We start from the raw sequence: 24,307 nt of genomic DNA on the forward strand, positions 1-24,307 counted from the left end.
CAAGAACCTGGAATACATCCGTAAAGCCAAGAGACTCAACTCACGTCAGGCCAGATGGACTCTGTTTTTTAGTAGGTTCAACTTTTCTCTGTCTTACAGGCCCGGTTCCCAGAACACAAAACCAGACGCCCTGTCCCGACTTTATGACCCTGAACCTGATACCAGAGAACCCGAACCCATCCTGCCACTTAACCGTGTGGTAGGAGCGGTGTCTTGGCAGATCGAAACAGATGTGAAGCAGGCTAATGATGAGACTCCAGCACCGAGTGGCTGTCCTACTAACTGTTTGTTTGTTCCTGTGACATTGCGCCCCCAGGTAATCCACTGGGCTCACACGTCCCTGCTTACATGCCATCCAGGTGCCAAGAGAACTGTTTTTGTGGTTAAACAGCGTTTTTGGTGGCCTTCACTTGAGAAGGATGTAGCTGAATATGTGGCCGCCTGCCCTGTCTGTGCAAGGAGCAAGCCCTCCAGACAAGCCCAAGCGGGCCTGCTGCACCCACTTTCAGTCCCTCAGAGGCCCTGGTCCCACATCTCCATTGACTTTGTTACTGGGTGTCCGGCCTCCAAAGGTAACACAACTGTCCTGACGGTGGTAGACCGATTTTCAAAGATGGTACATTTTATCGCTGTGGCCAAGCTCCCCTCTGCCAAAGAGACGGCAGAGGTAATGATGTCTCACGTTTTCCGTATCCATGGTTTCCCTACAGACATTGTCCTCAGTTTGTGTCCAAGTTTTGGAGTGAGTTTTGTTCCCTCATATGTGCCACCGTCAGCCTGTCTTCTGGTTACCATCCGCAATCCAATGGCCAGACTGAGCGGATGAACCAGGAGCTCGAGACCTGCTTGCGCTGTCTGATCGCGCAGAACCAGACCACCTGGAGCGACCATCTCATCTGGGTCGAGTACGCACGCAACACGCTTCCTACAGCTGCCACGGGACTCACACCCTTCCAGTGTGCCTACGGCTACCAGCCCCCCTTGTTCTCGGCTTATGAGGGTGAGGTGACGGTGCCTTCTGCCCACGCCATGATCCGACGCTGTCGCCGAATCTGGGACGGAGCTCGGAAGGTTCTACTCCGGGGTCAGTCCCGGATGAAAGCGGCAGCCGACCGCCACCGCAGATCCGCTCCGCATTATCGCCCAGGCCAGAAGGTATGGCTGTCTACAAAGGACTTGCCACTTCACGTCCACGCCAGAAAGCTGGCTCCAAGGTTCGTGGGTCCATTTCCCATTTCGAAAGTCATTAACCCTGTTTCGGTCCGTCTACAACTCCCCAGGTCATTAAGGGTTCACCCTACATTCCACGTCAGCAAAATAAAACCGGTCAAGGAAAGTGCACTCGTGCCCGCCTACAAGCCCCCTCCACCCCCCCGGCTCGTCGACGGTGGTCCGGTCTACACAGTTAAGGCACTTCTTGCAGTCCGCAAGAGAGGTCGCGGTCGCCAGTTTCTGGTCGACTGGGAAGGCTACGGTCCTGAGGAGAGGTGCTGGATTCCTGCCAGCTTCATTTTGGACAAAACTTTGATCAAGGACTTTGACAAGACTCATCCTGACCAGCCTGGACCGTCAGGAGTCGGTCCTAAAGGGGGGGGGTACTGTAATGTCCCGTCAGATCTGTTAGTCTTGTGTCATGTTCTGTGTTTAGATTCTCATTTCAGGTCCCTTGACTTCCTGCCATTGTAATTGTCAGCCCCGCCTTGATTGTTTCCACCTGTGTGCCCTTACCTCATGTATATATAGTCCACGCCTCCCTTTGTCCTGTGCCAGTTCGTATTGTGATTCATGTGCTCTGATTCATGTGCTCTGATTCATGTGCTCTCGGTCGTAGTATAGCTAGTAAGTAATTTTTGTAACTAATGTTTTTGTAACTGAGTAAGTTTAGAGTTTTTGGTTCGAATCGCAGTGTTCTTTAATGTGAAAATTAAAGAACGCCTTTATTTTCTCCAAATTGACTCTTGTGTGTGAGTCGTGCGTTTGAGTCCAGTTCCTGTGTGCCCCAGAGCATAACATGTATAAGAAGATAACTGCAGATGCTGGTACAAATCGATTTATTCACAAAATGCTGGAGTAACTCAGCAGGTCAGGCAGCATCTCGGGAGAGAAGGAATGGGTGACGTTTCGGGTCGAGACCCGAACATCACCCATTCCTTCTCTCCCGAGATGCTGCCTGACCTGCTGAGTTACTCCAGCATTTTGTGAATAAATCGAGATGTACAATGTATGCTTGCTTACGAAAATACACTTTTTTTCTCTCAAGTAAAAGTACCTTTCCTTTACCTTATCTAACTTTCTTAAACTTGGTTAACACACTTGTAACCTCACACAGGCCATCAAATCACAATGACATCTTTATGAAAAAACAACACAATTCCACGAACAGCACTTTGCTGCTTCTAAACTTCTCCAGTTGGAGGTGAAATTGTCTGTGTAAAATTACAAAACTTCCAACCTTTTGTAATTGTTGAACTTCTCATTTAAACTTCCTGAACTTCTTTATTGCGCAATGTGAACACACCTGTCTATTACCATGACATTTATGAACTCCATTACCATGAACCTGTCATTTATAGAAACATGCATCATCAAATATAACCATTGATAATGACAAAATCAATGTGCCGCAGTGTTTGAGGTACTTTGGTGGTCTCACTGTGCGACCTGAACGGGTTTTCATTGTTTTGTTCTTGTCAACGTCCTTGTTTTTGTCAGCTTGCTTTGTCACTGTTTTCTCTGCAGTCGGCGCTGGCTGTTGTTTAAACGCCTGTGTCGCGTTGGTCGTGGTTGGTGTTGTAGACGCGCTCTGGCCATTGATGGTCTGGCCGTGCTTCGCGTGTTGTCGTGCGACTACCTCGTCTGGCGGATTTTCGCTGGAGATGTACGCGATGGCGACGGTGGATGCCAGGAGGGGTCTGAACCAGGTATGATCGCTCATCAAGCTGGCGAGAAACGATGGCTTTCCCCAACTCGTCTTTCCTTGTACGAGAGGTTGCCTTCACACTGTATCCCCTTCGTGGAGTGGGGAAAGGTCTGTAGTTGACTTGTTGTCTTCAACTCCCCCTCCCATTCCCAGTCTGACCTTTCTGTCATGGGCCTCCTCCAGTGCCATAGTGAGGCCCACCGGAAATTGGAGGAACAATAGACAATAGACAATAGACAATAGGTGCAGGAGTAGGCCATTCAGCCCTTCGAGCCAGCACCGCCATTCAATGCGATCATGGCTGATCACTATCAATCAGTACCCCGTTCCTGCCTTCTCCCCATACCCCCTCACTCCGCTATCCTTAAGAGCTCTATCCAGCTCTCTCTTGAAAGCATCCAACGAACTGGCCTCCACTGCCTTCTGAGGCAGAGAATTCCACACCTTCACCACCCTCTGACTGAAAAAGTTCTTCCTCATCTCCGTTCTAAATGGCCTACCCCTTATTCTCAAACTGTGGCCCCTTGTTCTGGACTCCCCCAACATTGGGAACATGTTATCTGCCTCTAATGTGTCCAATCCCCTAATTATCTTATATGTTTCAATAAGATCCCCCCTCATCCTTCTAAATTCCAGTGTATACAAGCCCAATCGCTCCAGCCTTTCAACATACGACAGTCCCGCCATTCCGGGAATTAATCTAGTGAATCTACGCTGCACGCCCTCCATAGCAAGAATATCCTTCCTCAAATTTGGAGACCAAAACTGCACACAGTACTCCAGGTGCGGTCTCACCAGGGCCCGGTACAACTGTAGAAGGACCTCTTTGCTCCTATACTCAACTCCTCTTGTTACGAAGGCCAACATTCCATTGGCTTTCTTCACTGCCTGCTGAACCTGCATGCTTCCTTTCATTGACTGATGCACTAGGACACCCAGATCTCGTTGAACTCCCCCTCCTCCTAACTTGACACCATTCAGATAATAATCTGCCTTTCTATTCTTACTTCCAAAGTGAATAACCTCACACTTATCTACATTAAACTGCATCTGCCATGTATCCGCCCACTCACACAACCTGTCCAAGTCACCCTGCAGCCTTATTGCATCTTCCTCACAATTCACACTACCCCCCAACTTAGTATCATCTGCAAATTTGCTAATGGTACTTTTAATCCCTTCGTCTAAGTCATTAATGTATATCGTAAATAGCTGGGGTCCCAGCACCGAACCTTGCGGTACCCCACTGGTCACTGCCTGCCATTCCGAAAGGGACCCATTTATCCCCACTCTTTGCTTTCTGTCTGTTAACCAATTTGGTTAACCTCATATTTCGCCTGGGCAGTTTGCAGCCCAGCGGTATGAACATCGACTTCTCCAACTTTAGATAGTTCCTCTGTCCCTCTCTTCCCCCCCTCCTCCTTCCCCGACCTCCCTCTATCTTCCTGTCTCCACCTATATCCTTCCTTTGTCCCGCCCCCCTGACTTCAGTCTGAAGAAGGGTCTCGACCCAAAACGTCACCCATTCCTTCTCTCCCGAGATGCTGCCTGACCTGCTGAGTTACTCCAGCATTTTGTGAATAAATCAATTTGTACCAGCATCTGCAGTTATCTTCTTATACTACTTGTTGCAATTGTCAGCTTTCTGCTGAACCCGCTGCTTCGTGCGTTCGTGATCGTGCACCACTCTGGGTTCCAGTTGGCTTGCTGTTGTAGGCAGAAGTGTACGATTCACGAGGCGCTGAGCGGGACTTGTGCTTAGCCCTTGCGAAGGCGTATTACGATGATCCAACATCACGAGGTAGGGGTCGGATTGCGATTTGTTGCTCTTCGTCGTGATTCGCTTCGCTGTTTTGACAGCTGCTTCTGCTTTCCCGTTGGCTTTGCTATCACCGAGACTGCTGTACAGGTGCTCACAATCCCATTCTCTCGCGAGCCGGCGGAATGCGATTGATGTGAACTGCGGTCCGTTATCGCTCACAACTTGTGTCGGGCTGCCGTATCTCGCGAAGTGAGCCTTCAACTTGCGAATTATGGTTGGACTGCTCGTGTCTCTCAGCCGGTCTACTTCGAAGAAGTTGCTATGGGAGTCGACGGTGATGAGATAATCTTTCCCGTCCCATGAGAAGAGATCTGTGGCGACTTTCTCCCATGGCCTAGTCAGTAGCTCATGGCTCATGAGCGACTCTTTTTGCTGGCTGGCTTCGTAGGTGCGGCATGCATCACATGTGGCGATATACTGCTTGATGTCGCTGCTCATGCCCGGCCATAATAGGCATTCGCGTGCTCGTCGTAGGCAGCCCTCGATGCCCAGATGTGAAGAGTGTATATTTTCTTTCATGTCTCTGCGTAAGCTGAGCAGTACGATCACGCGCTCGCCCTTGAAGATCATACCATCTTGTACTGCGAGCTCATCCCTATAGCTGTAATAAGGCGTGATCTGCTCTGGTAGCGTGTCACGTTCGCTAGGCCAACCACTGATGGTGACGCGTTTCAGCATCTGCAGCGTGTCTTCTTTCGCTGTTTCATCGTGAATTTGCTCGAGACGCTCATCGCGAATTGGCAAGTGCGATACCATGTTGACCTCCTCGAATGCTTGCTGTCAGCTCGGAGTACCGCTAACTGCACGCCATAGTGTATCTGCAAGATGCATGAGCTTCCCCTGACAGTAGCTGATGTGGAGATCATAGCTCTGTAGGCGGAGTAGCATTCCTTGGAGACGCTTCGGTACTTTCACCAGCGGCTTCTTCGCTATCATCTCAAGCGGCTTGTGATCGCTGATCACGCTGTGGAAACGACCAAATGTGTATCGGTGAAACCGCTCCATTGCCAATACCACAGCGAGCATCTCCTTCCCGATCGAAGCATATCGCGATTCGGTGTCGGTTATTGCTCAGCTGGCATACGCGATGGGGCGTCCCTTTTGGAGCAAGGCTGACCCCAGTCCTTTGTTGCTCGCGTCACATTGAATCGTCAGCTCCTCCTTGGGATTGTAGTGCGCTACGATCGGTGCTTCAGACACCATCCGTCTGATGTTGGACTTTGCATTGTCCTGCTCCACAGACCACTCCCACAGCGTGTCTGGTCTCACCAGCTGTCTGATGGGCTCTAGGATATCACACAGGCTGGGTACAAAACAGCTCAGGTTGTTGACGGATCCAACTAGCCTCTGCATACCCTGTACATCAGAGGGTGCTGGCAATTGCTTCTTGCTGTCTCTTGTTGAAGAGGGACCGCTCATGAATCTGACTCTTCTCGCCAATGGCGCAGCTCTCAAACACGCGAATGATCTCGGCCAGTTCATGGCTCTCCTCGTCGCTGGTGAATACGAAACTGTTGTAAATCTCTAGTCCTGACGGGCCAATTGTATGGAGAAACAATGCCGTCTGGCAGGCTGAAGTTTGCCTGCCTGGCTGTGCGACCTCGCTGTAGTTTGTCCACATCTGCCGCCATGCTTTCCAACTCTCAATCACTCCGCGATTGACGGTCGATGGGGTCGGCGGTTGTATACCGCTCACGGGAGGCGGACTGGTAGCGTGCTGTGGAGTGTGGCTGGTTGCTAGCTGCATAAGGCTGCTGCTCGCCCGTCCCCTCGTCCCTAGCACCCGTCTCAGCGTGCTACTGAACGGTCGACTGCACTTCCCCTGGCGTGGTCATGTCGTTTTGCGACTGGAATGACTCTTTCCTGGCCTTGAATCCTGCTCACGCACCTACCCTGCGCTTGACAACTGCGCTCTACCTTCGCTGCCAACTGTCCTGGCCGCGACTTTCAGGTTGCGGCAAAAGAAAGTGATTTTCTAAGGCCCCACCGCTGCCGCCATGTTTGGAGACATGTTCAAGTGCGGCACGGTGGCACAACGGTAGAGTTGCTGCCTTACAGCGAATGCAGCGCCGGAGACTCAGGTTCGATCCTGACTACGGGCACTGTCTGTACGGAGTTTGTACGTTCTCCCCGTGACCTGCGTGGGTTTTCTCCGAGATCTTCGGTTTCCTCCCACACTCCAAAGACGTACAGGTATGTAGGTGAATTGACTGGGTAAATGTAAAAATTGTCCCTAGTGTGTGTAGGATAGTGTTAGTGTGCGGGGATCGCTGGGCGGCGCGGACTCGGTGGGCCGAAGGGCCTGTTTCCGCGTTGTATCTCTAAATCTCTAAATCTAAATCTCTAAAATCTCTAAAAAAAATCTCTTATCAAGAGGTAACAGCCGTGCATGGGCCTAGCGCATGTGTGGACTTTATTAAATCGTTCAAACACTGGTAGCATACATTACATGCATATGACATATCATAACACTTCTCTCCAGAGATGCTGCCTGTCCCGCTGGGTTACAATAGACAATAGGTGCAGGAGGAGGCCATTCGGCCCTTCGAGCCAGCACCGCCATTCAATGTGATCATGGCTGATCATTCTCAATCAGTACCCCGTTCCTGCCTTCTCCCCATAGCCCCTGACTCCGCTATCCTTAAGAGCTCTATCTAGCTCTCTCTTGAATGCATTCAGAGAATTGGCCTCCACTGCCTTCTGAGGCAGAGAATTCCACAGATTCACACCTCTCTGACCGAAAATGTTTTTCCTCATCTCAGTTCTAAATGGCCTACCCCTGATTCTTAAACTGTGGCCCCTTGTTCTGGACTCCCCCAACATTGGGAACATGTTTCCTGCCTCTAACGTGTCCAACCCCTTAATAATCTTATACGTTTCGATAAGATCTCCTCTCATCCTTCTAAAAGGATTACTCCAGCATTTTGTGTCTACCATCCAACACATGGCTTACCAAAGGTTTTACGTGACAGAGAGGTACCTCTCCAACACAACTTTATTTCAATAACTTTAAGAAACTAAAAATGGCTTATTAAACTGATCAGAATTATTGCTGGGAGTTTTCAGACTGACAGCAAGCCATAATATGTGATCTCACCTCAAGAGCTTTTAACCTTGCCTTACAAGTTGTCCTCTTTAAACTACATTCCAAACAAAAACTGCATGGTCTCCCAGTATCCACCTCCCCTCACATCCGGAATCTTGGAATCATCTTTGATCAAACCCTCTCCTTCGACAAACATATCAAACACATCACAAAGACAGCCTTCTTCCACCTCAAAAACATTGCCCGTCTCCGTCCATCCCTCTCCTCCACAGCTGCAGAAACCCTCATCCACACCTTCATCACCTCCCGTCTGGACTACTGCAACAGCCTCCTCTATGGCGCACCCTCAAAAATCATCAGTAAACTTCAATACATTCAAAACTCCGCTGCCCGTCTACTCATCCACACCCCGATCCGTGACCATATCACCCCCGTCCTTTACAAACTCCACTGGCTCCCCATCCCCCAGAGAATCCAGTACAAAATCCTCCTCATAACCTACAAAGCCCTCCATAACCTGGCCCCATCCTACCTGACCGACCTCCTCCACAGGCACACTCCCACCTGCACCCTCCGCTCTGCTGCTGCCAATCTCCTATCCCCCCACATCCGGACCAAACTCAGATCCTGGGGGGACAGGGCTTTCTCCATCGCTGCTCCCACCCTATGGAACTCACTACCCCAAACCGTTAGAGACTCCTCCACACTCACCACATTCAAAACATCGCTGAAGTCTCACCTGTTCAGTACTGCCTTCAACCACTGAAGGTCACCTCACCTTCTGTCTCCTTTCTCTGTTTGTTTACTTATTTACTTATTTATCTATTTATTCATTTCCCTATGTTCTCTAAATCTCTGTAAAGCGTCTTTGAGTATATGAAAAGCGTTATATAAATAAAATGCATTATTATTATTATTATTATGGTCTCATGGTTTAAGTTAGCAAAATAGCTTAATTAGCCACATAGCCACTCTCTCTGCATTAAGCTTCTCCACGCACAGTCTATCTCCCTAGAAATTAAGTTGCACTGTGTTTAATTAAAAAACCCGGGCAAAATAAAGTCTCTGAATCACAAATCCCACGTTGAGAAGTTTGGCCAGCTTGATCTGCCAATCTTCCCTTTCCAAAGCAGGTTAACTAATTGAATGACAGAGCAGCCTAGAGGGGCTGAATGGCTTTCTTCCGTTCTGCTGTCTCCACGTTGTTCCCTCCAAGGCTCTGGGGCTTTGAAGATGCGACAAAGCTCAGAGGGTGTCTCTCCACAGTCTATTGTAATACAGGCACACGTTCTTCTAATGAGCCGGTTAGCTCTTAGCTTCAAAAGAATGTGAATTAACAAGGTGCCCTCAAGTTGTACGTCCTTTGTGCAGGCTTTTGTTGAGTCAAGGTGTGCAGAAAGCAGCTGGGTCTGACACCTCTAGGGTAGACAGTACTAAATGTGTCTTACATAATTCAAACAAACTTCCCTGGGTAACCGCACCAGAAACAACAGCGAGCAAAGCAAGCTTCGCTGGCTGAAAGCTCGAGCAGTTAATCAGTCTCAGGGGCAGCTCAGGCGTTTGGGCACCTCTGTAAAAGTAAACTCTAATTTTATTTCCACTGGCTGGAAGCACCCAAAGGTTTAATTCTAATTAACACACAGCAATCTCGTATTCGGATGATTTACTCGTTCTCAAAAAGATTTACCTCAACGTAATAGAGCACTTATTAGAATCGAGTCCCCAGCCACTACTTCCATTTTACTGCCATTTGCCACTGCAAACAACCTCACATCATCTAATGCAGACATTAACAATTAAAATATACCCACGCTAGTGCATTACATTCTTCACAAGGAGTTTGCCCTTAAACCAATGATCAGTGACAAAGGTCAAGAGTGTTTTATGGTCAAATGTCCCAAACGGAACAATGAAATTCACACTTGTGCAAATGGAGACACCGGGAACTGCAGATGTTGGAATCTTGAGCAAAACACAAAGTGCTGGAGGAACTCTGAAGGCGGGTTCCCACCTGAAAGGTCACCTGTCCATTCCTTCCACAGATGCGGCCCGACCCACTGAATTTTTAATTTAAACATACAGCATGAAACAGGCCCTTCAGCCCACCAAGTCTACTCAGAACTCCGATCACCCGTTCACACTTAGTTCTATGTTATCCCACTTTCTCATCTGCTTCCTACACACCAGGGGGAAATTTACAGTGGGCCGATTAACCTACAAGGCCCGCACGTCTTTGGGATGTGGGAGGAAACCGGAGGAAACTCACAGGGAGAACGTGCAAACTCCACACAGACAGCACCCGAGGTCAGTATCGAATCCGGGTCTCTGGCGCTGTGAGGCAGCAACACGCCCAGCGTTCCTCCAGCTAAAAGCCAAAGATAACTAATTGGCAAATTAAAATTTTACAAGCTTTCTCCAGAGGAAAACTAGCTCGGGAAATGACTTGGAAAGGTAGCCGTTCACTTTATGTTGGAGCATTGAAGTCCAATTATAACTGAACAATTTACATCATTTATATCAACATTTGCCCAGTTGGAGCAACTGGTTTTCACCGGGTGCTCCGGTTTCCTCCCACATCCCAGGTTTGCAGGTTAGTTGTCTTCTGTAAATTAACCCTAGTGTGTAGGATAGAACTAGTGTGAAAGGGTGATCGATGGTCGGTGGGACTAAGGGCCATGCAGTATCTATCGATCCATGCAGTATCTATCGATCAATCTTTCAATCAAAAATAATAAAAGGTCATCGCATAAGATCGAAGGTCAATGCATTACATAAGGTCACCAGGTATGAAATACAAATAGGAGATAAATACGGAAGTGTGTGCTGAATGTTAGCTTTTTAATTTCATCTCGGGAAGCTGAGGTTAAAGTTTGTAATGGAAATAAAATAATTTGAATCCTGTCTCAATGGACTGGGCATCTTAATTTGAAGCCTTTGAACAAGTAACATTGTGAAGTTATTTTGAATGTACAGAGACAGTACAAGGTAAAACAAAAGGAGACACGAAGTGCTGGAGTAACTCAGCGGCTCAGGCAGTAACTCTGGAGAACATGGATAGGTGTCGTTTTGGGTCGAGACCCTTCTTGAGACTGACACCGAAGAATGGTCCTGACCCATAGGGTCCCGACCCCCCTACAATCAGTCTGAAGAACGGTCCTGACCCATAGGGTCCAGACCCCACCACAATCAGTCTGAAGAAGGGTCCTGACCTGAACATCACCTATCCATGTTTTCCAGACGTGCTGCCTAATCTGCTGAATTACTCCAGCACGTTGTGGTTTTTTTTTGTAAGCCAGCATCTGCAGTTCCTTGTGTCACCTTTTTCATTAAATTCTTTGGAGGCACAAAAAGTGCAGTTGCTGGACTCTCGATCAAAGTGCAAAGTGCTGAGGAACTCAGCGGGTCAGGCAGCATCTCTGGAGAACATGGATACGTGACGTTTCACAGAGTGCTGGAGTAACTCAGCGGGTTAGGCAGCATCTCTGGAGAACATGGATAAGTGACGTTTCACAGAGTGCTGAAGTAACTCAGCGGGTCAGGCAGCATCTCTGGAGAACATGGATAGGTGAAGTTTCACAGAGTGCTGGAGTAACTCAGCGGGTTAGGCAGCATCTCTGGAGAACATGCATAAGTGACGTTTCAGGTCGGGGCCCTTCGACCCAAAACGTCGTCTATCCATGTTATCCAGAGATGCTGACTGACACACTGAGTTACTCCAGCACTTTTTGTAAATCAGCATCTGCAGGTCCTTGTGTCACCTCTTCAAGATGTTCGGTAATATTTTCATTATTAATAACTTCCTTTGGCCAAAACGGACATTGTACGTTCTCCCCATGACTTAAGTGAGCTTTCTCTGAGATCTTCGGTTTCCTCCCACACTCCAAAGACTTACAGGTTAGTAGGTTAATTGGCTTGGTATAAGTGTAAATTGTCCCCAGTAGTGTTAATGTGCGGGGATTGCTGGTTGGTGCGGACTCGATGGGCCGAAGGGCCTGTTTCCACGCTGTGTCTCTAAAGTAAACTAAACTAAACTAAAATGCAGACCAGAGGAATTGGACAGGGAGATTAGTATTCAATTTTAAATTGTAAAACTCTGCATCTTGCAAAAATTAAGAATTCTGGCACATCACTGTCTTGTCTTACACTTAATGCTAAAATGCCACTGAAATTTTCAAAAGGTTAAATTTAGTCTGTGTCTCTCTCAAGTCAATGATGAAGGGATCTAATATCCTAAGGACACTATTACATTCAATCAAATGTATAGCAACCCATTCCTAATCCCATGGTCTTTTATATAATTAAATCTTCATCTCACTGGTAACAAGACTTTAAGGATGAAAAGTACAATCAGTTTTGCCCATCATTTAAGATGGATTTTCGGTTTTAATTTTATATCCAGGGTTTAATATTTAATAATGACACATTAAGTATATATTTCAGTTAATTTTCTCCATCAGATTCATTGGAAATACCGCTCAAAAGCTAGTAATTAGTACACCATTTGTCAGGCCGATAAACTTGTCATGGAACTTGCTTCGAAAAAATTTCAACATCTTTCCATCAGGAGACTAAGAAGGAAAACAAACTCACCATTATTTTGTGAAATTCAGAGATTAGTTTAATTTAGCATCGTGTTCGGTGTGGATATTGTGGGCCGAAGGGCCTCTTCCTGAGCTGTACTGTTCTGTGTCATGGGGTAGTTCTATGCAATTTACGGCAGAGATGGCGTTTTGGCCCGGAGGAGATTTACGAGAATGATCCCAGGAGTGATTGGGTTAACATATGATGAGCGTTTGATGCCACTGGGCCATGAGAGGGGAAGGTCTGATGGAAACTAACCGAATAGTGAAAGGCCTGGATAGAGTGGAAGTGGAGAGGATGTTTCCACTAGTGGGAGAGTCTAGGACCGGAGGGCACGGCCTCGGAATAAAAGGACGTACCTTTAGAAAGATGAGGATGATTTTCTTTAGTCAGAGGGTGGTGAATCAGTGGAATTCGTTGCCACAGACGGCTGTGGAGGCCAAGTCAATGGATATTTGTACGGTGGAGATTGACAGATTCTCTATGAATACGGGTGTCAGGGGTTATGGGGAGAAGGCAGGAGAATGGTGTTGAGAGGGAGAGATAGATCAGCCATGATGGAATGGCGGAGTAGATTTGATGGGCCTGATTTTGCTCCTGTGCTTTACTGTTCCATGTTCTATAAGAACCAGGTGTTAGACTGGACATCAAGGAGATGATTTTTAAACAGTGGATTGGATCTTTTACCTGCACCTGATCAAAAATAATAATGGAGACACAAGGAACTGCAGATGCTGGAATAGTGAGCAAAACACAAAGTGCTGGAGGATCTCGGCAGGTCAGACACCTTCCATCCGTGAAGGGAATGTACAGGCAATGTTTCGGGTTGGAAGGAGTTGTCCTGACCCGAAAGGCTGCATGTCCACTCCTGCCACAGATGCTGCCTGACCCTTTGAGTTTCTCCAGCACTTTGTGCTTTACACCTTGGATCTCAGCAAGACAGATAGGACCAAGAGAAAAGGAACGATGGAAGAACAGAACGATTGAAGTATTATATGTCTAATATCTTGTGTGTGGGAACAAAGAAAAGTTGAACGTCTTATAAAAAATTGAAATCCCACAAGAGTGATGAATTCTGAAGAGAACTATTTTTCTTATTTTGATTTAGGCTTCAGGGATACAGTGTGGAAACAGGCCTGCCAGCCCACTGAGTCCACACCGACTAGCAATCATCCCGTACACTAGCACTATCCTGCACGCTTGGGACAATGTACAATTTTACTGAAGCAAATTAACCTACAAACCTGTTTGTCTTTGGAGTGTGGGAGGAAACCGGAGCACCTGGAGAAAACCCACATGCTCACAGGGAGAACGTACAAATTCCATACAGCCAGCACCCATAGTCAGGATCGTGGCGCTGTCAGGCAGCAGCTCTACTGCAATTCTTTGCTTTGCATACAGAAGTATGCAAAGAGACGCCGTGTAAAGGGTGCCGACAAAGTTACAAAGTATTGATTGTTGTCCTCAATAATCCCCATTTGTTCTCGAGTACTGAGGTACAGTGAAAATCTTTGATTCACGTGCTAACGGATTAAATCATACCATTCATGAGTACAACCAAACCATGCATGCATTCAACTGGTGGTGCAAAAGAGATGGGACACAAAGTGCACAATATACTGTGTAGGAACGAACTGCAGATGCTGCTTTACACCGAAGATAGACACAAAATGCTGGGGTAACTCAGTGGATCAGGCAGCATCCCTGGTGAAGAGAAATAGGTGATATTTCGGGCCTGAACCCTTCAACAGACTCTGGTTACAGCGACAGAGAAAGTGCAGATACAAAATAAGTGCAAAAGCTGCAAAGGGGTAGATTGGAAGATCAAGAAATCATCCTTTGTTTAAGAGATCCACTCACGACCCTTATAACAGCCGGGAAGAAGCACTGGTGGTAAGTGCTGTCCAGCTTTTGTATCTCCTGCCCGACGGCAGAGATGAGAAGAGAGAATGTGAGTGGTCCTTGATTATGTTGGCTGCTTTCCGAAGGCAGGGTGGTGTGGATGGAGTTGATGGGGGGAGGCTGGTTTACATGTTGAGCTGGGCTGTGTTCACAACACTGCAATTTCTTGCAGTACCATTGAGTCATACAGCATGGATACAGGCCCTTCGGCCCACCATGCCCATGCCGACCAAGACTCCCCATCCACACTAGTCCCACCTGCCCGTGTTGGGTCCATTTCCCTCTAAACCTTTCCTGTCCATGGACCTGTCCAAATGTCTTTCGAATGTTGTTGTTGTACCTGCCTCAACTACTTCCTCTGGCAGCTCATTCCATAAACCCACCAGCCTCTGTGTGGAAAAGTTATCCCTCAAGTTCCTATTAAATCTTTCCCATCTCACCTTAAACCCTTGTCCTCTGGTTCTTCCCCTACTCTGGGTAAAAGACTCTGCATTTGCCCTATCTATTCCCCTCACAATCTTCTACACCCCTATAAGATTACCCCTCATCTAGACGATGAACATAAGACAGTAACAGGATCTCAGTTGCAGAACAGTCTTGAATGCTAGCATAGGACTGAGCGGCTGAATGGACTGCCCGTGGCTTTGTGTTCTGCAACATTGCCCTAACAACGGCCTTGGATATGTAATCAGAAACCAGTGTGAACATTAGTGGCACACGGCGTTATTAGTCTAATAAACATGGAGAGGTGGTGTGGACAGGAATAAGGCATGGAATGATTAAAGAGGAGAGCTCAGAACAATGGTTTAATTAGCTCTGCCTACCACACAGCATGGAACATCGTGCGCAATGGAAAATAATAATCGTGAATAGATTCCACAAAATGATTGAGGTAATGTTGCGATTTTTCTCATTTTCTTGCAATGACTTAAGGAGCACTCGGTTCATCTCCTGGCAACTCTCCTTCACGCGGCAAGGCCAAACGGACATTTTCAACTCAAGAGCAAAGAAAATGGAGATAAAGACAATTCTGAAATCAAACGGAAAAGGACACAAAGTGCTGGAGTAACTCAGTGGGTCAGGCAACATCTCTGGAGAACACGGATAGGTGATGTTGTGGAATTGGGGGGAGCCTTCTTCATTCAGGCTGACGAAGGATCTCGACGAGAAATGTCACCGATCCATGTTCTCCAGAGATGCTGGCCTTGCCCGCTGAGTTACTCCAGCACTTTGTGTCCTTTTGTGTATAATCCAGCATCCGCAGTTCTTCGTTTGTACATTTAGTTTAGGTTCGAGACACAGCGCGGACACAAGCCCTGCAGCCTACCGAGTCCTTGCCGACCAGCGATGCCCGCACGCTAGCACCATCCCACACACTGGGGACCATTTGCTATTTTTTTCTGAAGCCAAGCTACCCGACATATCTGTATGCCTTTGGAGTGTGAGAGGATTCCAGAGCACCCAGGGAAAACCTATGCAGTCACAGGGAGAACGTACAACTCTGTACCGACAGCACCTGTAGTCAGGATCGAACCCCTGGTCTCCGGTGCTATAAGACAACAACTCTATTGCTGCAGCATGGTGCAGCCCCACACACTGAAATAAACAGCACAGTCAATGACCATCTCCTTCATCTTGCTGGAGGGAGATATTGTTGTCTGGACGCCACATTCCTACGTTCTCTATCTCCTCTTTGCACTCCGTCTCGTCGTTGCCCGTCTTAAGCACGTGACATTTGGCTCTTCGGGCCAAAGGAATCAAGGGATATGGGGGAAAAGCAGGAACGGGGTACTGATTTTCGATGATCAGCCACGATGATATTGAATGGCGGTGCTGGCTCGAAGGGCCAAATGGCTGACTCCTGCACCTATTTTTCTATGTCCCTATGTTTCTAACACATTGGAAGTCAAAATCAGAGAGGATTTCTGTCGCAAAGAGCTGATGTTCAACATTTATGGATTTGGGGTGTACGGCAGATTGAAGCTCTGCTAATGATACGGTAAGCTTTTAAACTTTGCAAAGGAGTCAGAGTCATACATCATGAAACAGGCCCTTTAGCCCAACCTGTCCTCACCATTCCAAGATGGCCCCATCTGGCTACTTTTGTCCCAGATCCCCATAAACCTTTCCAATCCATGCTCCTGTCCAAATGCCTTTTAAATGTTGTTATAGTTTCTGCCTCAACTACCTTCCCTGGCAGCTCATTCCATACACCCACCATCCACTGTGTGAAAAGGTTGCCCTTCAGATTCCTAAATCTTTCCCCCCTCACCTTAAATATCTGGTTCTAGGTTTCCCTACTCTGGGCAAAATATCTGTGGATCTACCCTGCCTATTCCCCCTCCCGATCTTGCCCACCTCCATAAGATCACCTCTCATCCTGCTACGCTCCAAAGAATGGCACCCTTGCCTGCCCAACCTCTCCCGTTAGCTCAATAACAAGGAATAATCTATGTTCATCGCACAATGTACATAGTACAAATATATACTTTATCGTTTTGTTGGGAATTAAGTGATAATTCTGGTGGCAGGTTTACGATGGCTTTAAAATGTAAATAGAAAGGTGGTAGGACCCTACCTTGATAACAGATTCATCCTCGATCCTTGTGTGTGGTACGGTGGTCTCCATCCCATTGGAAAAACCTCGCAGAAGGGCCATTTTTGCGTGAGAAACTCCAAGTTCCTTTTCAACCATCACCTTTCAATGAAAAAAGCAGATGGCGCGGAATATTATTATTTCTTGAGTTATTATTTTGAATGGTTGATGGATTGATACAGCATGGAAACAGTCCTTACAGCCCACCGAGTCCACACCGACCATCGAGGGTATCACAAAATGCTGGAGTAACTCAGCGGGTCAGGCAGCATCTCAGGAGAGAAGGAATGGGTGACGTTTCGGGTCGAGACTGAAGAAGGGTCTCGACCCGAAAACGTCACCCATTCTTTTTTTAGATTTAGAGATACAGCGCAGAAACAGGCCCTTCGGCTCACCGGGTCCGCGCCGCCCAGCGATCCCCGCACACTAACACTATCCTACACCCACTAGGGACAATTTTTACATTTGCCCAGCCAATTAACCTACAAACCTGCACGTCTTTGGAGCGTGGGAGGAAACCGAAGATCTCGAAGAAAACCCACGCAGGTCTCGGGGAGAACGTACAAACTCCGTACAGACGGCGCCCGTAGTCAGGATCGAACCTGATTCTCCGGCGCTGCATTCGCTGTAAGGCAGCAACTCTACCGCTGCGCCACCTTCTCTCCTGAGATGCTGCCTGACCCGCTGAGTTACTCCAGCATTTTGTGATGCCTTCGATTTGTACCAGCATCTGCAGTTATTTTCCTCCACACCGATCATCGATCACCTGTTCACACTAGTTCAACATCATCCCATTTTCTCGCCCTCTCCCTACGCACTGGGAACAATTTACAGAGGGCTATTGAACCTACAAACCTGCACATCTTTGGGATGTGAGAGGGAACTGGAACATTCGGGGAAAACCCATGCAGGTCACGGGGGAGAACATACAAACTCCGCACAGACAGCACCCGCAGTCAGGATTGAACCTGGGTCTCTGGCGCTGTAAGGCAGCAACTCTACCAGCTGCGCCACCGTGCCGCCCCACCCTCATCACCAAGTTTGTTCACTTGATGGCCAAAAACCTATTCGTCTACTTCTTGAATATAACTAGTGATTGACCACAACGATTCCCTTCAGCCTCCACATACACACAGCTCCCAAGGCAGGATCGAACCCAGGTCTCTAGCTCTGTGAGGTAGTGGTTCTACCAGCCACGCCTCTATGCCGACCTGCATCAGTCGTATGCTGAGGAACTGAAATAGAGATATCTTAGGTGACACGTAGAACGGTAGAAGTCTGAAGAAGGGTCTCGACCCGAAACGTCACCCATTCCTTCTCTCCTGAGGTGCTGCCTGACCTGCTGAGTTACTCCAGCATTTTGTGGGTAGATGCTGGTTTATACGAATAGACACAAAGTGCGCAGGCACCTCAGCGGGTCATGCAGCATCTAACCTACAAACACCCCCACCCCCGTTCTTCCCCTCCTGTTTTTTTCCACCCCTTTCTCTTCCCTGTGCCCAACCTGGACTCGGGACTCACACCCATTTCTATCCCCCCTCTCCCCTCCCCTTACACACTATAATCCTTCCTCTGGCTTCACAATTCTACCCTTATCTCACACCTTTTGTCTTTTCATCTCTGGCCTTTGGCCAACCATCTGCCTGTACAAAAAAACCTGTATCCACCTATCACTCGCCAGGGCTGGTCCTGCTCCTCCTCGCTTCTAGATTTCTCCCACAACTCTCCACGATCAGTCTTAAATAGACAATAGACAATAGGTGCAGGAGTAGGCCGTTCAGCCCCTCGAGCCAGCACCGCCATTCAATGTGTTCATGGCTGATCATTCACAATCAGTACCCTGTTCCTGCCCTCTCCCCCATACCCCCTGACTCCACTTTCATTAAGAGCTCTATCTAACTCTCTCTTGAAAGCATCCAGAGAATTGTCTTCCACTGCCTTCTGAGGCAGAGAATTCTACAGATTTACAACTCTCTGAGTGAAAAAGTTTTTCCTCATCTCCATTAAAGAAGGGTCCTGACCCAAAACGTCGCCTATCCATATTCTCCAGAGATGCTGCCTGTTCCGCTGAGTTACTCCAGCATTACGTGTCTTTTTTTAGCGATATCATCGGGTTGAGGTGATCGAGTTCCAACAAACACAATCATCTTTCTTTATCTTAGGTATGACTGCAGACAGCAGAGATTGTCTTTGTTGATTCTTATTGACCTTCATCATTGATTGTGGCTGGATCAATAAAGACCAAAGGGAAATCACATTGATTTCAGTTGACAAGTATTGCTTTATCTAGCAAACTCATATAACTCATATTGGAGAGAAGGAACAACAGAAGATATAATTATTTTTAACATTTGCTAAAACTCTTCAAGGTCCAAGAGTAAAGGTGAGCGGAGAGCTAAGTCCCAAGACAGAGGTTAACCAGGACGTCACAGTGGCGCAGCGGGTAGAGCCGCTGCCTCACAGAACCAGAGGCCCGGGTTCGATCCTGACCTCGGGTGCTGCCTGTGTGCGGAGTTTCACATAATGGCTGTGACCGCGTGGGTTCCCTCTGGATCCTCCGGTTTCCTCCCACTTCACAGTCGTGCGGGCTTGCAGGTTAATTGACCCTCTGTAAAAATTGCCCCTAGTGTGTCGGGAGTGGATGAGAAAGTGGGATAACATAGCACTAGTGTCAATGGGTGGTCGATGGTCGGCATGGACTCAGTGGGCTGAAGGGCCTGTTTCAATGCTGTATCTCTAAACTAAACTAAAACATCCCCAGGGCACGCTAAACGATGAACACCTCCCCATTGATTGAGATTCCTCTGGGTAAAAAGTGGGGTGAGTGTATCTTTGCGTTCAGAGTGCATATTTCATATCTTCAATATAACATCTGCTTCCTCTTAGGAGCAGCTACTGTCTGGAGTGCTCTCTGCGAGCATGTTTATCTACGTACTGAAATTCCAACCATGCTCTCAGATCTCAGGTGAGGTTACCTGCTACCTGACGGAATACATGTCCTACGGATCCTCGAGCTTAACCTTGAGGCACAGCTCCAGAGACCCGGGTTCCATCCTGACCTCGTGGACGCTGCCTGTACGGAGTTTGCACGTTCTCCCTGTGACCGCATAGATTTCCTCCGGGTCCACCGGCCTCCTCCCTGCGTCCCAAGGACGTGCGGGCTTGTAAGTTAGAACGAAGATAAGCAAAAAAGCAGGAGTAACTCAGTGGATCAGACAACATCTCTGGAGAAAATGAATCGGTGGCGTTTCAGGATTGTTCTTCTGAAGAAGGGTCTCGACCCGAAACGTCACCTATTCATTTTTTCCAGAGATGCCGCCTGACTCGCAAGGTTGCTCCAGCATTTTGTGCTTATCTTCGGCTTGAACCAGCATCAGCAGTTCCTACCTACACATGGGTTTGTAGGTTAATTGGCTGCCTGTAAATTGTCCTGAGTGTGAACGGAGCTGCTGAAAAAACATAGGATGACATAGAACTAGTGTGAATGGGTGATCGATGGTCGGCGTGGACATGGTGGACAAAGGGCCTGTTTCACTGCTGTATTTCTAAACTAAACTAAACTAAACTAAACTAAACTAAATTAAACTAAACTCTAATAATAATTCAGACATTTACCTTACAGAGCCAACCTTGTGCAAATGCTGGTTCAGTGTTTCAATCAGAAAGTCAAGCATTTAAGTTCCAGTCGAGGGATAGAGCCTGCAATCTCAGCTGAAGCATCAACCCAGCATCATCTACTTACACCTTTGTTTGAATCAGATTAAATCAAAACTCTGTCTGCCTTTCAGATATAAAATAATATATCAGGGCAGCGCGGTGGCGGAGCGGTAGAGCTACTGCCCTGTAGTGCCAGAGACCCGGTTCGATCCTGACTACGGGCGCAGTCTGTACGGAGTTTGTACGTTCTCCCCGTGACCTGCGTGGGTTTTCTCCGCGATCTTCGATTTCCTCCCACACTCCAAAGACGTACACGTTTTGTAGGTTAACTTTCTTGGTATAAATGTGAAAAATGTCGCTGTGTAGGATAGTGTCAGCGTGTGGGGATTGCTGGTCGTTGTCGACTCGGTGGGCCGAAGGTCCTGTTTCCGAGCTGTATCTCTAAATTAAACTAAAATAAACTAAAGGCTTGTTTTGAAGTAGGGCAGAGGGGTTTTCTGCACGATCTTGGCCTAGGGCGGCACTGTAGCGCAGCGGTAGAGTTGCTGCTTTACAGCGAATGCAGCGCCGGAGACTCAGGTTCGATCCTGACTACGGGTGCTGCACTGTAAGGAGTTTGTACGTTCTCCCCGTGACCTGTGTGGGTTTTCTCCGAGGTCTTCGGTTTCCTCCCACACTCCAAAGACGTACAGGTATGTAGGTTAATTGACTGGGTAAATGTAAAAATTGTCCCTAGTGGGTGTAGGATAGTGTTAATGTACGGGGATCGCTGGGCGGCACGGACTTGGTGGGCCGAAAAGGCCTGTTTCCGGCTGTATATATATGATATGATATGATGATATGATATGATATTTATTCTCCCAGGGTGTCACTGAAGTTACAGGTAGTTGTGGGTCTGCAGGAGTACAACACTCTTGGAAGCGTTGTCTTTGAGCTGAGATATGAACCCATTTATGTTCGCATCTACATCCACGTTCTCCCCGTGACCGTGTGGGTTTTCTCCGGCTGCTCCGGTTCCTTCCTACACTCCAAAGACGTACAGGTTTGTAGGTTAATTGGCTTCGGTAAAACTGTGAACTTGTCCCTGGTGTGTGTGTGCGTGTGTAGGTTAGTGTTAGTGTGTAGGGATCACTGGTCAGCGCAGACTCGGTGGGCCGAAGGGCCTGTTTATGTGCTGTATCTCTAAACTAAACACCTCTATTCCTTAGAAGATTAAGATGGGCTAACACACAATGAGCATTTGATGGCACTGCACCTGTATCCGCTGGAGTTTAGGGGGACCTGATTGAAACTTACCGAATAGTGAAAGGCCTGGATAGATGCGGAGAGGACGTTTCTGTCGTCAGTGGGACCAGAGGGCACAGTCTCAGAATAAAAGGACGTACCTTTAGAAAGATGAGGCGGAATGTCTTTAACCAGAGGGTGGTAAATCTGTAGAATTCATTGCCGCAGAAGGTGGTGGAGGCCAAATCATTGCGTATTTTTAAGGCGGAGATTAACAAGTTCTTGATTAGTATGGGTGTCAAGCTTTGTGAGGAGAAGGCAGGAGAATGATGTTGAGAGGGAAAAATAGATCAGCCAGGATTGAATGGCATAGTGCATTTGATGGGCCAAATGGCCTCCTTTGACATGAACATAAACAAGACGGCACGGTGACGCAGCGGTAGAGTTGCTGCCTTACAGCGAATGCAGCGCCGGAGACTCAGGTTCGATCCTGACTACGGGCGCCGTCTGTATGGAGTTTGTACGTTCTCCCCGTGACCTGCGTGGGTTTTCTCCGAGATCTTCGGTTTCCTCCCAGACTCCAAAGACGTACAGATATGTAGGTTAATTGACTGGGTAAATGTAAAAATTGTCCCTAGTGTGTGTAGGATAGTGTTAATGTGCAGGGATCGCTGGGCGGCGCGGACTCGGTGGGCCGAAGGGCCTGTTTCCGCGCTGTCTCTCTAAATCTAAAAAAATCTAAATCTGAAGACTAGGCCATATCACATTTTTAAATTGAGACTCAAATTGCTGGAGTAACACAGCAATCTGGTTAGGCAGCACCTCTGGAGGACATGGACAGGCAACGCTTTGGGTCGGGACCCTTCTTCAGACTGATAGAGGGAAGCTGTTAGAGAGGAGAGGCAGGACAAAGCGTGGCAGGTAATAGGTGAACACAGGTGAGGCCGGGGTGGGGTTGCGAGGCAGTTGGTCGGAACAAAGTCCCGAGATTAAAAAACAGAAGGTGTATGACAAATGGATTGAAGAGTTGCAAATTGTGAAGCCAGAGCAAGGAATGTAGAGGGAGAGGGGGGGGGGGGGGAGAAATGTTAGCTCTATATGTGTGAGATAGTGACATAACCAACCGCACTTTCTTAAATATCAACACACAGCAGAACTATTCCAAAGAAGACGCAAGGAACCGCAGATGCTGGTTTACAAAAGAAAAGACACAAAGTGCTGGAGTAACTCGGCGGGTCAGACAGCATCTCTGGAGAACACGGATAGCTGACGATTCGGGTCAGGGCCCTTCTTTAGACTGACACAAAGTGCTGGAGTAAGCCAGCGGGTCAGACAGCACCTGTGAAGAACGAGGACAGGTGACGTTTCGGTTCGGGACCCTTGTTCAAACAATTCAGAATGTTCAAACTATTTCAATGATTTGTTCTGTCTTAATACTGTTAAGCATTTCTCTGTAAAAGTAAAACAATTAGGGCCTCGACTGATTTAATTCCCTCACACATTCTCAAGTGTGGCCTGGTCGTAATCCAATGGATCGCATTATACCCGTGCAGTCCATAATGGCAGCATGTTGTGTCAAGCTTCTGTGTAAACCAGCATCTGCAGTTCCTTCTACCCATTTCGTCTGCCCCGCTGAGTTACTCCAGCATTTTTCCTCACAATGTATGAACTACAGCGTTTAAGTAGATACACTTTAGAGCTTTTTGCAGTTTGAATCTTGAAGGTGAAAAAAAAGCAATTACTCCCCCCCCTTCATTGCAATCTCGACTGTTTGCTAGACCAGTAAAGCAACAGAAAACATGATGTGGAAGCATTGCATAAACACGATGATCAGAAAATACTTACAATGTTGACATTTTGAGACCGGGGGAAAAAAAAATCTTTTACATCTTCATCTTTTTCTGATAATGAGCTCCCACTAGTATATAATTCTGAGCTGTCACACACTGCAAAACATCACTCTAAAAATTAATTTCCAGTCGCCCAGCTCTGAAGCTGCCTCTAATCACTTTCCACTTCTGTCTTCCTGTGTCATATTTCCACAGAATTCTCTCTTCAAGCCTCCGCTTGGAGGCTTTCTTTTTTTAGAAACCTAATACTTTCTTGTCTCGCAAGCTGTTCGACGTTGCATGGTAACGTAACGAAGTGGTTCCTGTGTACACTGCTGACACCAGTCTTTGTTGCAGCTTATGTAATGAGAATGCCATAGAAATTGACCTTCTTACAAATCGCAAGCTCGCATCTTGACCCTTGTCAGATTTTTTCTTTGTGGGTGGGGGTGGGGATGGGGGTGGGGGTGGTGGTGGGAGTGGGGAGGGGGGGGGAAGGAAAACTGGACAGTTACTGATTGCAAACAATTTGCCTCCAGTCACTTTTTTTGGGCAGGGATCCTGTTTAATTTCGAGGTTGAACTTGTTCATGAACAACATTTGCATGTTACCTGATACACATGACTCGCACTTAATAAACCAAGTATTTCTGGGGCTTTAATCGTTGTCTGTCTGATAAATGATAGTGGTCATAGACGAATGATAATCGTATAATTCTCTTTCAGTTCCA

General features: G+C 47.5%; 1 protein-coding gene across 1 annotated transcript in view; it reads right to left on the reverse strand.

Annotated features, from left to right (window-relative positions):
* Window positions 1–23,893, reverse strand: part of LOC144604979 (serine/threonine-protein kinase 33-like) — a 73,519-nt gene extending 49,626 nt beyond the window's left edge. The window contains exons 1-2 of the mRNA XM_078419946.1: window positions 23,594–23,893; window positions 16,850–16,969 (exon numbers count right to left, since the gene is read on the reverse strand). Coding sequence (XP_078276072.1) covers window positions 16,850–16,966 — 117 coding nt within the window. The 5' untranslated portion in view covers window positions 16,967–16,969; window positions 23,594–23,893. The remainder of the gene's footprint in view (window positions 1–16,849; window positions 16,970–23,593) is intronic.
* Between the last annotated feature and the right edge of the window lie 414 nt (window positions 23,894–24,307).

Source organism: Rhinoraja longicauda, chromosome 23, assembly GCF_053455715.1.
Source record: "Rhinoraja longicauda isolate Sanriku21f chromosome 23, sRhiLon1.1, whole genome shotgun sequence".
NCBI classification, from domain to species: Eukaryota; Metazoa; Chordata; class Chondrichthyes; order Rajiformes; family Arhynchobatidae; genus Rhinoraja; species Rhinoraja longicauda.